The sequence below is a fragment of the Chelmon rostratus genome, chromosome 1 (genome assembly GCF_017976325.1).
Source record: "Chelmon rostratus isolate fCheRos1 chromosome 1, fCheRos1.pri, whole genome shotgun sequence".
Lineage (NCBI taxonomy): Eukaryota > Metazoa > Chordata > Actinopteri > Chaetodontiformes > Chaetodontidae > Chelmon > Chelmon rostratus.
Window position 1 is genome coordinate 16,344,857 of NC_055658.1, and position 15,159 is coordinate 16,360,015.

General features: G+C 43.2%; 1 protein-coding gene across 2 annotated transcripts in view; it reads right to left on the bottom strand.

Moving 5' to 3' along the window:
* zfhx3 (zinc finger homeobox 3) overlaps positions 1 to 15,159 on the bottom strand; it is a 94,152-nt gene that overhangs the window by 6,932 nt on the left and 72,061 nt on the right. The window contains exons 6-9 of one of the 2 annotated variants that reach the window (XM_041943289.1): positions 12,937 to 13,070; positions 12,171 to 12,371; positions 6,386 to 6,509; positions 250 to 5,796 (exon numbers count right to left, since the gene is read on the bottom strand). In XM_041943289.1, the coding sequence (XP_041799223.1) occupies positions 250 to 5,796; positions 6,386 to 6,509; positions 12,171 to 12,371; positions 12,937 to 13,070 (6,006 nt within the window). Of the gene's footprint in view, positions 1 to 249; positions 5,797 to 6,385; positions 6,510 to 12,170; positions 12,372 to 12,936; positions 13,074 to 15,159 lie in introns of both variants that reach the window. The other variant, XM_041943279.1, reaches the window with a different exon arrangement.

Sequence of the window (15,159 nt, forward strand, 5' to 3'; positions counted from 1 at the left end):
AGTGTTGGCAGTGTTGGTCATTACATTATGTTACACCTTTTACAATATGTGAGGCAGTGTAAATGATTAGATGACAGACTGATAGCAGAAATATTGTGCTTTTGTGCTGTACTGTTATGATTACTAGGTTTTACACTTCAGTACAATAACTGATTACTGAAGTTATTTACAGTCCAGTTGAAAAACCCATCTGCAGCTCTGCACCTCAGATCTTAACTGTCAGTGAATGAATGCCAAATACTGACGTACCTGAATTAGAAGAGTTAAAGCTGGAAAGAGAGGGGCTGCCAACCCCTGGCAAAAGGACAGGTGGGATGCCTTGCAGATTTGGATAGGCTGACTGGAGATTCAGAGCCTGCATTGCAGGGTTATCAAACATCCCCTGCTGTTGCATGGCCTGCTGCTGCGCCAGTCCTAAAACTTCATTGGCCTTCTTAATGCGGTCCATCTCCTGCTGGGCCATGAGTTGGCGGACAGTGGCTGGGTCAAAGTATTCTTTTTCCTTATCGATCTGGCTGCCAATGGTATCCTTCACCTTAGAGATGTGTTGCTGGGAGAAAATGTGATCACGAACAGAGAGGCGAGCACTGTACTTGACACCACACAAAGTGCATTCAGTCTTCGGCCCCTCATAGGATGTTTGATTTATTCCGAAGTGCTTGGCCATGTTGAGCTTTGCCTTTTTCTCCTTGGCACGGGCATTTTGAAACCACACCTGAACCACTCTCTTGGGAAGTCCGATATCATTGCCAAGTACCTCACATTCCAGCATGGTGGGAGTCCTGTAGTCGTTGAAACAGGATTTCAGCACTTTCAGCTGGAGGTTAGTCATCTGGGTTCGGAAGCGCTTTTGGCCAGGTCGATCTCCGCTGTCAATGCTCCTGTTACCTGAGGCTCCAGGACTTGGTGAGCAGGGGTCAGCAAGGCTGGATGTCTCACTGTGGTCAATCATATGTTCATTTTCATAGTCCTTAGCATAATAGCTTGTTGCAGGGCTTACCAGCCCTGAGGACATCTGCTCATCATTTTCAAGGATGGGGGCTGAGCCCCCAGACTTAGACAGGTAGTCACCACTATTTTGGCTGTGCTTTGCATCAGCACTGTCATTATCAGCAATGGCCTCATCACCTGTGGTTGTGTCTGTGATGGCAGTATTCACAGAAGAACAGTCGTCATTATCCAGTTTGCTCTGATCAAAGCTGAGGTTCACAGAGGACATGCTTGCCATGGCGCTCTCAAAATCTTCCATTCCCTCAACTTTAATGGATGAAGGGCTCAGTAGGGCCCTGGGAGACAAATCCATGCTTTTATTCACTGGTGACATGGAGGAGCTTTGACCATCACTGTTTGAAGGGGCCAGTTGGGAATAATTTGATGTATCTAGAGCATCCATTTTAATTTGCATACCCTCCTGTTCAGGTAACATACCAGCAAGAGATAAATTATATCCAGCACGTTTGGCTTCATGCCAGTGACGAGAGCGAATGTGCGCCTCAAGGGCAGTTTTTGCTTTAAAAAGAGCACGACAAAAAGGGCACCTACGATGAGCTTGAGCTGGCCCTACTGCTCTAAATTGACCTTTTCTCTCTCTAGCTCTGGTATTTTGGAACCAGACCTGGACCACTCTCTTTTTTAATCCCACCTCATGAGCTATGTGATCAAGCATTTTTCGTGTAGGATTTGAATCTAATAAATACTTCTGATAAAGGATCTCTAGCTGCTCAGGTGTGATGGTGGTTCTGAGCCGCTTATCTCTCTGTGGCTCTTCTCCGCTATTTGTGCTGTCGTTCTCACCTGGGCTAGTGCCAGCTTTCTCCTCTAACTTCCTCTTCAGGGAGTTCATGGTGGAGGTGGGGGTGGACGGAGAGGTGGCAGAGCTGCTGGGAATCTGTGGCATTGCCCCAGAGAGTAGCTGACTAGCCAGGAGAGGATTGCTGGGATCAAACAGCATGAAAGGCATGTCAATTGGACGGTCAAGGAACTGAGGGTGGATGAATTGATTTTGCACAGAAAGGAAGTGTAATTGCTGGTGTTCCTGCCAGTGCTCAAAGGAGGGGAAGCCAATCTTGCACTGCTCACACTGGTATGGGATCAACTGTTGTGCCAGTTGTTGTGTGGCAGAAGTCAGGTGTGCATTGAGGCTCATGTGAGAGCCTTGCGATGAGGCCTGGCTTGTCTGAGAGGCTGAGGGACCACACTGCTGTTGTTGCTGAGAGAAAGAAGGAGATGAATGTTTGATGGGCTTGGGAATAGTTTGAATCTTCTCTTCTCTTTGAGGTCTATGGTGTTGTGCCTCAGACTGGGGTTGATGAACAATTTCCTGCTTAATAGAAGTTTGGTTTTCTCTTGAATCTGCAGAAATTTCTGGTAACTGCTTGGGCTTCTCATCATAGAGGTTTGAGGTGGTTGCTGGTGATGCCTCCTCTTTCTCAGTGGATGGGAGGTGTGAGAATGCTGAAGTGGAGGGTGGGAGCGGGCAGAGACTTGAAGAGGAGGGCATTGGGGTGTGACAGGAAGACCCAGAGGGAGTATAACATTCATTGGCAAGATCCAATGAATCCTCATTTTGGCTGTCATATTGTCCATCCTCATCTTCATCTTTGTAACACAGCTTCTTTTGGTGTTTTATTAGATCAAATATACGCTGGAAAACCAGACTGCATTTCTTGCACTGGTAGTTCAGATTTGCAGTGCGAATATAGCGGTCATTTGACAATTCTCGTCTTTCACCATCTTTTCCTCCCTCACCCTGGTTTTCATAATTCTTCCTTGCCTTCTGGCGAGCATTTTGGAACCACACAACAATAACACGTGTGGGGAGGCTCAGAAGGTTGGACAGCTGTTCAAATTCGTCATCTTTAGGATAAGCGTTGGCATCAAAGAAGTCTTGTAGCACTCTTAGCTGGTAATCAGTAAACCTTGTTCTGGATGATCTCTTACTTCCACATAAATCATGTCTCTGAGGCTCAGGGGAAGGAGGTTTAGAGTCAACTTTTGTTTCTTCTAGAGTTGTTGTTGGTGGATTATTGAAATTGTATGGCGAGTCTTTGTTGCGCTGCCGCTCCTTAAAAAGGGTGTTTCTGAACCAGTGCTTTATGACTTTTTGTGGTAGCCCTGATTTGTCTGCCATCTCTTTAATCTGCTCCTCATTTGGTGAATTGTTGATGTCAAAGTACTGTCGCAGGACCCTAAGCTGGTCATCTGTAATGCGTGTCCGTGGCCTCTTGTTCTGCTGCTGCTGGAGCATGGCTGGTGTGAGCTGTTGCTGATAGAGCTGGGCCAGATCTGAGGCCAGGCTTGGCTCAACAGATGGTAACTGGGGAGGCAACTGAGTGGGCAAGGACTGAAGAGACATGGGCTGCATCATGAGCGGTGAGAAGAGGGGCAAATCCATTGGCATGGGAATTTGGGCCATTGGAACTTGCGACTGTGGTGGAGTTACAGTTGGAGGTGTGAGTGAGGCAGCAGAGACAGGAATGTTTGGTGTGGGAGCTCTTTGGGGTGGAGGAGGAGGTGGAGGTGGAGGAGGAGGTGGTGGAGGAGCCGGAGCAGCCTCTGGTGTAGGGGGTCTCAGTGGATAGAGTTTATCATAATGCTCTCTGTATTCCTTGGCAAATCTCTCAAGGGATCGAAATGGAAAGAAAGCCTGGTGGATATGCTCCTGGTGACTCTTTAGAATCAGTATGTTTGAAAACAGCTTCCCACAGGCTTCACATTCCAGTTTCTCTAATCCCTCAATGGGGTCCACCACTCTTGTTATCCCACCTGGACCACTTGATCCTGTAGGTCCAGCTGTCTTTTTCTGAGCTTTCTGTTTATTTTCATTGTACTGAATTACCAACTCAAACCCAAAATTTTCCAGCAGGGCTTTGGTTGCATTTCCTCGAGCATCTGAGGCAATCCTTGGTGGCGGCAAGCCAGTATCGTGGTTCATGTTTATTGAAATATGCTGAATGTCCTTCTTTTCTTTTGACTTGTTATCTGTAGAATCTTTGTTAACATACTCCTCATTTTTCTCAGTTGTGTCCTTCTCTCTTTGTATTTCTCTGTCTTTCTCATTCTGAGAAGAGGAATGTCTCTGCTTTTTTTCAGCATGCTGGAGGAGTGATGCACTCTGCTGCAGTAATGCCATCTGGCCCTGAGCCTGTGAGTGAGACTGTTGCTGCTGTTGTTGCTGCTGTTGTTGTAGTTGTTGCTGCTGTTGTTGTTGTTGTTGTTGATGTTGCTGCTGAAGGTGGTGGTGCATCAACTGCTGCTGTAAGCAACTCTGCTGGGCCGAGTTTTTTAGATCTTCCAGCACAGAGGAGGTGGAGGATCCTGCTAGGCCAAGTGAGTTACTGATGCTAATCTCTGGGTTCAGCTGAAATTCTGCTCCAGGGATGTAGAAAGGGAATAACAACTGTTGCTGTTGCAGGGGGAGAAGTGCATCAGTTGCCATTGGGAAGTGCTGCAGAAGTGCTGGGTTGAATAGCTGTGATTGTAAAAGAGCAGCCTGCTGCTGGAGCTCTTGCTGAAGCTGGGCTTGAGCTTGGGCTTGAGCCTGGGCCAACTGCTGTTGTTGCTGAAGCTGTTGTTGTTGCCCCCTAGCAGACAACATGTCTGCAAATTTAGACTTTTTTACTTCATGATTCTCAGATGGTGAGGAATGGCAGCTCACTAACGAATTTCCAAGGCTCTCAATGCTATGAGTCTGGCTCATATGGTTTCCGCCAAGAATACTCTGGGCTGTTTGAGATCCAGAAGAACTGTGGTTGGTAGAGCTAGTAGTTGAGTTGCTGGCTGGGCTTGGACTAGATGTTGAAGTGCTGACGCTGGACCCTCCGGCACTTAAACCAGTCGCACTTGCAGAGCTAGTGATCCCTCCTGCTGCTTCAAGTTTGGCTGCCCTTGCTTTGGTTTGGTGTAGAACAGAGCGCATGTGGATCTCCAGAGTAGAGCTCTGGCTATATGCCACGTTACAAGTGCTGCACTTGAATGGCTTGTTGTCAGGGCTGCTGGTAGGCTCAGGCTGGCCAGTAGTGGACTCCTGAAGAGCCCTCTTCACCTTGTGCAGGTGGGAAACAGAGTTATAGTGAACCAGAAGAATATTCTTCTGTGTAAAAGACTCCTTGCAGACAGTGCACTTGAAAGGACGAGATGGATCCAAGAACTTCTCCATAGTAAAGTTGGGGCCCTTTCTGAATGGCAAAGCACGTTTAGGTTCAGATCCAGAATCTTCCTGCAGTGAGCCAGTGTCGCTGCCTGTTGGGCTTTGCTTTTCCTCTGGGTCACTTTCATCTCCTTCTTTGTCATCTTCTCCCAGACTTCCAGGATCCTCACCAAGGGATGGGTCAGCCATTACCATAATATCACCATTCATTAATAATCCCCCATAAAGCTGCTGGATATCAGCTTCACTCAGCTCCAGGTGGCTGGTTTCTAAATGTTTCTTCAAAGCCTGTAGTGTTCTGAAGCTTCGCTGGCAGAGGCAGCACATGGTGGCTGCCCTGATCACATGGTACTGTGAATGGAGCTGCAGTTTCTCTACAGTCTTGAAGGCCAGGCTGCATTGGTTACAGCGGTACTTGTAGACATGGCGATCTGAAACAGGCAACTGGGGCCTTTTGTTGTGAACTTCATTGAAGTGCATCTGGAGGGAGTTGGAGGACTTGAACACTTGATTACAGCCTTTCTTCCAGCACAGGAATCCTGTGGCATCATCCCTCTCTGATTGCTGATCTTCCAGAGGTGACTTGCGAGTTTCAGCTATTTCTGTGGGGAGTGACACCCCCTTCTCCGGATCAGCATCTGACGAATCTGTGAATAAATAAGCCAAAATAAGAGAGCAACTTCATTAGGTGGCTAAGTTTAAAGTTTAAAATTTGCAACATTTAAAATTTCCACAGCAATGTAAGTAAACACCAAAGCACTCATTGTGGTAGCACACTTGGAAGGTGGAAAAAAAAAAAGAAAAGACAGTGACAAGGCCTGTGAATAACAACTATCATTCTTATTGTGTTGTTGTGAATGCAGGCCTTAGCATGAAAAAGTGCATTGTGTTTCATTACACAGTCTGTAAAAAGTGTAATGAAACCATTAACCACATAATTCTGTTGTAAAACAATAAAAGACACAAATAATGATACTTTATTTCGAGTCTATATACTGTACTGTACTGTATGTTACTACTGACTTAATATCGCGTAAGTGTGTGCACACAGTTATAAAGCGATACATCTTTGTTCAGTCTCATTTATTGCACACTCAGCAATGATGCCCAGTGTGATCATGTGCTCATTATAGAAAAGGTGACACAAATGATAAGTTTCTAGAAAAAACAGTATCAGGTTTTCATATGTGGAAAAAGGTGACATAATTTAACCTCAAAACAGAGTCAGATACTAACCAGCTTGCTTCTTTGTTTCTTCAGAGTTAGAGTTGGCTGTGGCATGAGTGGTGGCCTGGGACTCTCTGTCTGGACTAGGTACAGGTATGAACATGCTTGCTGGCAGAACTTCACTTGCTGTTACCTGGAAAAACAAAGCACAAAGGAATTCTACCGTGAATAATCTTGCTGAGTGATAATGTAATTTTTTTATTTTAGTTTAAATGATTAAAGGAAAACTGCAGACACAAACAAGGCTGCGCAAAGTATTTACGAAGAAGGAGGTTAGACAGATTAATAATGTATACTGGAACTGTTACGTTTTTATGTAGCACTGAGGGTCATTGACAAACAAAAAACCAAGAGAGTCAGTGCTGAGAAGGGCATATTTTTATGTTATTTTTATATGAATCATTCAACAAGGACATATGAGCATGTGGATACATACAATCATAACTATTTTTGCACAGAACATGACCATTCAGTCCTATGCTTTGGCATGAGCCGAACTAGGATGATGCACGTTTGTCATACAGCAAAACATTTATTAGGGAGACCGGATGACTGTTATGCCCCACCCTTAGGCCTACTTTGGAGCGAATAACACTCCACCACTGACCAAAATCACGACAGATACCTTTAAAAAAAAAAAAACCCAGAACATCGGATTTATTAACATGAAGCCATACAAACAGTAAATAAAGGCTGCTGAAAGACACAAAGTCAAAAACACAACAGCTGTACAAGATCCCAGGCTGAGAGGCAGCAAGACCAGTCGTCTCCACGCCAGAAGCCTCTCTTCTAATGCAACAGGAGCTTTTACGCACTTCATTCTCAGGTCAGGTGCACCTCCTTGAGCAATAAGGTGTAGTGCACCTGAGCGGAGCTACAGGGGACAGGAGAGGAAAAGGGACAAACTGCACAGGAAACACATATGGCCGTAACACCCCCACCCCTAAAACAACAAATAAATAGTTTGTCACACAAGTACAAAAACATTTAAAGTCTAACACTGCCCTAACATAGCACACTAGAGTTTCCCAAGGCCGTACGTTAAAGATAAAACATAGCTAATTCACAGATCAAAAGCATTCAGTCCACAAAACTTCTTACTACCTCTGAGAATGTGAACTTCAATAACAATGTTCCTCAGAGCGCCAAGCCTCAATATGAATCAAACAATATGCAATTAAATCACAGAACAAATGGGCTAATTTTACTGCTGACCAACGGCGTCAACTTGGGTCAAATGTGGAACAAACAAGCTTGTGTCGTTCACACAAAAAGGCCAACTAAAGTGCCACTGAATTTAACAATGAGCAGCAAGCACACAAGAAGCTAAATCAGTAGGTGTCACTCCCACTAAAATGGCTACCAGCATGAGGTGAAAAAAAGAAAACACCATAAAACAAAACATAAGAAAGTTACTATGTACCAACACAAAAACAGTGCCGCAAAAGTGGAGCGCAAATGCCACAAACCTAAGGTTCACAACTTACTGCACACAAAAGTATTTATCACAGCTAAACAAGACAAAGGGACCAAGAGTAGAGTCATCTCACATAAAAAGATCTCAACCAAGTTGCTGTGCGAGGTGCACCGTGATTCCAAAGAAGTTAGGATGCTGTGTGAAACATAAATCAAAACTCAATGCAATCATGCAATTTGCTGATGAACCATTTACTGACAACAGTTTTACAGTGTTCCTGAGCTCATGTATTAACATCCTTTAAACAGTCCTTTGTTCACAAAGTGGTGAAACTCGCTCCATTCTCGAACGACTGAGCCTTTCCAGGATGCTCCTTTCATACCCAATCATGATACTATCACCTGTCACCAATCAACCTGTTTACCTGCGGAATGTTGTAAACAGGTGTTTTTGGAGCGTTCCACAACTTTCCCAGTCTTTTGTTGCTCCTGTCCCAACTTGTTTGAAACATGTTGCTGCATCAAATCCAATTTGCAAATGATTGCATTTGTTTTATTTATGTTTTACATAGTGTCCCAACTTTCAACAGCAACACAAAATCCCAGGCTGAGAGGAAGCAGGACCAGCAGTCCCCACAGCAGAGGCCTCTCTTCTGATGCTGGCACAAAGGCTTTTAAGGACTTTAGTCCCAGCTCAGGTGCACCTCATTGAGCAATTGGATGTGGTACACGTGGGCAGAGCTACAAGGGACGGGAGAGGAAACGGAACAAGCAGCACAGGGAACACATACAGCCATAACACTACTGTAATAAAGGGAGGAAAGTGGGTAAACTGTAACCTCAGATTCGTCAGTCGTACAGTTATAAGTACCAATGAAATTAGAAATGGTTTCATTAAGGAAGAATTGCTAAATCAGGCTTCATGCTCCTTAATAAAACAGTAAAATCAAAGGAAAAACAATTTAATTGCTGACAAAAGGGAAAGCATTTGAAATTTGAAAATAAAGTTCTTTTCTTTTTACTTTTCTAATTGGAACATTTCAAGGACGAATAAGTATTGATTGCAAAAGTACAGAGAGGAACCCAGTTTCCCCTTGCTCTCAAAAGGTTGGAGTCAATCATGTGTGAACGGCAGCAGCCTCTGTTTATTCCTGCTGCTCTGCCCCATCTTTCTTCCCTTTTCTCCCTCTGATCGCCGCTTTTCAACCCTAAAATCCTGATAATTCATCGCTATCACTAATTAACAGTTCCCTATTTAACCACAGTCATTGGCAAACTGGGAGAGGCTGGAAGATGAGGCCCCGTCTTTTTCACCTTTCCTTCAATTAACTTCACAAACAAAGTAATCAGCTTCACTCTACACGTTGCATTTCAATTCCCACCCCTCCGTGTCCCTCCCCTTTATGTGTTTTGCTGCCGAATCTCCAATTTAAGAAACTTTTCACCTTTCAGTCGAAGCCTAAAGACTTATAGGTTGTCCTTTCAAGTAATATCAAAAAACGAAGTCACTTTCACTGTAAATGCGATGTCCCTGGTTTGATTGTGGATGGGGACCTTTATCACCCCAGCCTCTCCTCTCTATACTTCCTTTCAGTCTTCACTTTAAATTGTCTAAGAAAGAAAAAATTCAATCAAAGACAGCAAGTACATAATAGGTACTGTACATACAGTCAGGGGCACGGGAAGATGTTTTAAGTTAGGGGGCTGCCAACTGAATATACCAGTGTGATGACATGTATTGCTAGTGCAGAATAGGGGCTCTGTGGCAATGTCAGTCGTGACAGTAACAGCGACGTGCTCCTATTATAGGCATATTCAATGAAACGCACAATGATAAATGATAAATTTAAGTTAGCCTGCCTGCTTTAATAATGAGCAAAAATGATCAAATTTGACCAATAATTCCTATTTCAGTTATTGAAGTATGGTCGATACTTCGGTTGGTTTACCATATGTACCACATGCTTTCTAATTACTCCTCTAATAGGCACAGTGAGAACACAGCGTACTGTGTCATGTCATATAGCCTACAGGCCAGATCCAAATAGAACAGATTCATCCTCAAGCAACAGGAGTTTCAAGGTTAAGCAGAACAGTTAACACTTTCCGTCACAAAGTACAGCACTATACGGTCGGTTGGTTTAGCAGAAAACATGCAGTCGTTTCCTTTTTTATTCTTGTCACCTCTCTATTTGTTCAAAATGAAAAGCGGAAAATGAATGCAACCAGCATGGAAAGTCGCAAAACAACAACAACAAAAAAAGCAATCATTTAAATTACAAAGTGGACTGTCTCTAGACAACTGCTTCATTAGGCGATTAGGGGAAAGAGCAGAGTATCCCAAGGTCACTTTTAATTTGGACTGCCAAATTGGCAAACATAGTTCAAAATGGCTATCATCCAGTCTGACTCAGAATTAATGAAGCACAGTTATTTTCATTACCCCTATCTTACACAGACAGAAAATCAGACAGAGTGAGGAGTGTGCGTATACTATATGATAGACAGATAGACAGACAGACTGCACTGTATATATATACTGTATATGAAACAGAGAGTCATGAGGTGGCGGTGGAAATGAAAGGAGGGAGTGCAGAGAAGATAGGTAGATGAAGGGATGAAGGGTGGAAAAATGAACACATCATTATGCATGCTTGGCAAGAAATAAAAGTCACCTATTTCAGAATTAATTAGGCTCTTCTCCTTAGACATGTGAAAAGGATAAAGTACCTTTCCATCTGCATTCAGCAGTTATAAAAAGGTGCTAGCTTTAATGTGTGTTATATTACCTCTGTTCTATCACAGCCCTCTTGTAGTGGTTCAGCACATTACTACCTCTATAAAAGAAATAAATATTGCTGTCTACCATACTAATGTGCTTGCCATTTACTTTCTAGATGGAAGATGAAGATGGCGAGGCAGCAGACAGAGCAATGTTTTACTCTGTGATTGTCCAGCAAGCTATTTAGCTTCACAGGATAGAACAGCAACTAAGATTTGCTCAGTGATTTGTAAGAAAACAGGGCAAATAAAATTTTATTTCCCCTTGATGAGCATTAAAGGGAGCAAAGAAAGTATTGTCTCTGGGTAGAAAAGGGTGCATCAGAGCACTGCAGCTGCCATAAATCTAACTTCAGGACTCCAGAGTCAAAGATCGCATGACTCAAGCTACAAACAGTGCAAATTTTGCATCATATTTCCTGTGGAAGTGAACCTGAACAAGTGTTTTGTTTTCTGCACCGTCTATACATATTTGCATTTTTTATATGAGACTTGATTACGGCCTGATTTGCACTGCGTAATAACATTTCCATTGCTTTTACTTGAATTTCATGAAGCGGTAAAACTGTTCATTAAATTTTGATTAATCTGTGTCACAATTATTTTAACATATTCATAATGAAAGGCTTTGTTTTGACTCGCACACAGGTGATCATAGACGTGGCAAGAATGTCAGCGTAGTAATAAATGAACTGGGAGCTAAGAGACCCGCTCGTCTTGAAATCATTAAAAAAAATACAAAAACAGATTATGAGTTCCCCCTCCCCAAATGACTGTGATTAGAGGAGAGCTGTAAAAAGGGCTCTCTGATGATGGGCACATTAAGACAATGAAAAAGAGGAGAAAAATATGCATCTTAAAAAGGCCCAATCATTCCCAATGAGCCAATGGGATTGCCTGCAGCCATTTCACAATTAACAGCATTCTTTGTGTTTGATAAAGGACTGAATGTCGGCAATTTAGAGGAGGGAAGACAGGAATGACAATTGTTCTCACGGCGAGGCAGCCACTCCAGGGTTAGGGATTGATTAAGAGCAAGTGACTCATCTTCTTGGCATGGCTGAATCCTTACACTGGTCCTTGACCTGACCCACAACCTGCAATTTGACTGAACATATTGTGTGTAAATAGCTATATGTTGGGCCTATACAGCACAGCTTCGAATGGCTGTGGTTTCCTTGCCTCTAACACAAAGTATAAATGACTGTGGAGATAATGGCAGACACAACATGTTGCAGAATGGATGGAGAAATTGGAATCAAAAACTCAGATTGGTGCCGTGTACACAATACAGGCAGCAAGGCCATACATTTGTTTATCTATTGTGCCTTTCCTCCGATACAATTCCCTGACTTATATAAACTTTGGATAATGCATTACCTAAAGTACTTATGCATTCCATTTGCTTTAGCGCTGGATGACCAGAATAAAGAATGTGTATTTGCCGTGCCAAGGTAATACATACTGATCTAACAAAAAACAAGCCAACTTCAGGTTACCTTGAAATATGCAGGTTGGTTAAGAAAAGGATTCAAAAGCATTGCTGCTGGAGAAATATAAAAAAAAATGAAACCTAATCACACAACACAGGACTTACTGTGGAAATAAGCTTATCAACACAGTCAGGAGCCACGCTGTGGAGGTGGGTGAGGTGGAACTGCAGGTGGATCTTGTTGTTGAGCATGTCCTGGCATAACGGGCATCGTAACATGGGCTGGACAGAGTGCTGCGTCATCACGTGCATTCTGAGGCGATTCAGGTCCGTGTTGGTGAACTTGCAGTAGGGGCACTGGTACATCTGGTTAAAAGGCAGAGACGGGAGCAGAGGGAGATAGAGGAGGGGGGGGACAGATCCACGGAGGGTTAATAGAGTGAAATGGGTGCTGTGAGCATGGTGGGCCTGCTTGAAGAGGAGCTGCAGATCAGGCGGAAGATTGGGGCCCCCTTCCCTCAAGCAGGCAGATCCCTCTGATCACAGACAACTGTGTAATACAGAGCACCACTGAGTCTTGGCACCCACTTCAAAGTGCTCTCATCTGTCAAATGCTATATCGATTTTCCACCTTATACACAATTAGCAGTCCAACTGCAGCAGAGAGGTTAAAATAATTTTGAGTAAATTTGAAAAAGAAGCCTGCATGATATGAAAAGGGCCGGTGAGATAACTAACTAAATAACTGAAAAAATTATCAGAAGAATATTTTAAATTTCTTCTTTTAATTGATGTGTAAGTTTCAAGCTTTTAATGAGGGCTTGGTAATTGAGGAAGAAATGACCTTTAGCGTGAATCCCCTAATTCAAAGAGTTTTATGAACATCTGAAGACATCGGTGTTATCAGAATCCTGTGGTTTGGAACTCTTACCTGCTCCGCAGCGCTCTTCTCAGCCGTCCTGGGACGTTTTGAGGAGAGTGGGCTCTCGGAGGTCTCCGACCGCGAAGAGGGCCTTTTGGAGGGGACTGGGGAATCCGTCTGGTGCCGCTCCAAGTGGCTGGACACTGCTGAACATCCGCACGTTCACAGAGACGCACACACACACAGGGAGGGATAAAGAGAGGAGAGCAGACATGTCAAGACAAGGTGAGGACTTGGCAGCCTGGGAGCAGGGTCAATCAATAACACTGTGGATAAAGGGCTTTGGAATGTCTTTCTTTAATGTGATATAACTGCACTTAATGGGAATTGGGCAGAGAAAGTGTTGTTATGCAACACATGTCCACTGATAAAAAATACCAGACACTTTTTACTTGTCTTTCCATGCTGCTGCAGAGAAACTCATAGCCAGTGTGCTCTGATTGGCTGCCTCTTTCAACGCTGGATATCACACAACACCACAAACAGCTAATAAAAATATTAATTTGCCACAGGGTGCAACTTTAGGTTTCACACCACCCATATTTGCAGTTCACATGAGTTTCTAAACTTGAGACATGGTAAACAAACATACAGTGAGAATGGTAAAGAGATTCACATCAGTCTTAGGCTTTAAACACAACTCGTTTCTGTAATTGCTTTTCCTCAAATACCTCTTACAGTTGATGGCTGTTCATGTTTCACGTATGTGTGATGCTCAAATGTCAGCTAATGTAGAGTGTTTCACAGTTACAGTCTTGTGTACATTCTACAGTGACAACTTTATGTTTTATTAAGATGATATTGTAATCCAGGCATACTGTATTTGAGAGCAAAGCTTGGCACTGTTACAAAAGGTCTTCAGCCACATCGTGGGTTGTTAACTGCTTTTTGTCCTCGTTGTTACAGAAAGGATCCACAAGGAAGAGCGGAGGAAGATTCTTGATATCTTGACCAATAGTCACAGTTCTGCTTCGCCAAAATTTGTATTAATTCTAAAGGCCATTTTTAAAGGATCAAGAAAGTTTTATTTATTTATTTATTTATTTTTTAAATCAAGCAGTGCCTACAGTTTGACTAAGCTTAGAAAATTCCTCAGCTCTTTGTTTCTGTGAGCAGGGGAATGCCAGTGAAATTCTCTGTTAGACTGGCATTTCTGTAACCAGCTAAGCCTTCTCCAGTGTGTTATAGTTCTGAGGAAGTGGACTGTGACAAAGAGAAAAAAAGGACAGTAAGTAAGAAAACCTCTTTTCAAACCCCTGAGCAAATCTTGATATTTCCTCAAAGCTAGGCTGCATAATACAACAAGCTTTCATTTAACTTGAAGATTTTCAAGACATAAAAATATGCCATTGGGCTCAAAGATGGCATCAGACCGATGATTAGTCATACCGGAGCATATTCACAGGATACAGCCATGCTTTGCTGCTCAGTGTGTGGAAATGTGACAAAAAGGCTTCAGCCATTGTCTGCTGACTGCCAGTTTTTAGAAGGATTTCGATTGTGGTCATCTACAGTGTGTTGTTATCTCAAGTGTTTCACTGGCTCACAAGCTAAAGCTGCATTTCCATCCAGAACGTTTAGCTCCAGGAACTACTTTTCAAGTAACTAAAAGGTTCCTTCAGCCTCCCGCTACCTGCATTTCCACTGTGGTCTACAGACCCCCAAAGGTTAGGTAAATCAGTATAATGTGAAAAGCTGTTGTATGTTGTATTTTTGTTTGTTACTCTACAACAACTACTCAACCAATCAGAAATGTTCAGCACTACAAGTGCCATCCTCAAAGTTCCCGTACTTTTGGAGAGACTTTCTGGGGGAACTTACTTTAGACCACTGCAGTGGAAACATTCCTACAAAGGTTTCTAGTCTCTTGTGAAAGTTCCTGTAGTGGAAATGCAGCTTTTATCACTAATCAGCTCATCCTTTCGATGCAAACAACACAGATATCAACAAAAATATTTTTTCTTTCCATGTCTGCAGAGCAACGCCTCACACTGCAAACCACAATAAAACTACTACAATTCATATAGAAAAAGAGAAACTTAAGGTGGCGCACAGAACACCATCACACTGGAGCATTCAGGTAAGCACGGGCTCACAGAGGAGCTGAATCCACATGGAGCCAGCAGGGGGGAGCTGCAGTAGCACCAGTGGAAAGAGCTCACTGTGAAACTTAAGGAGGTATCTTGCGAACCCCTAACAAACCCATAAAGAGTTAAATTTGGCCTGATTTGT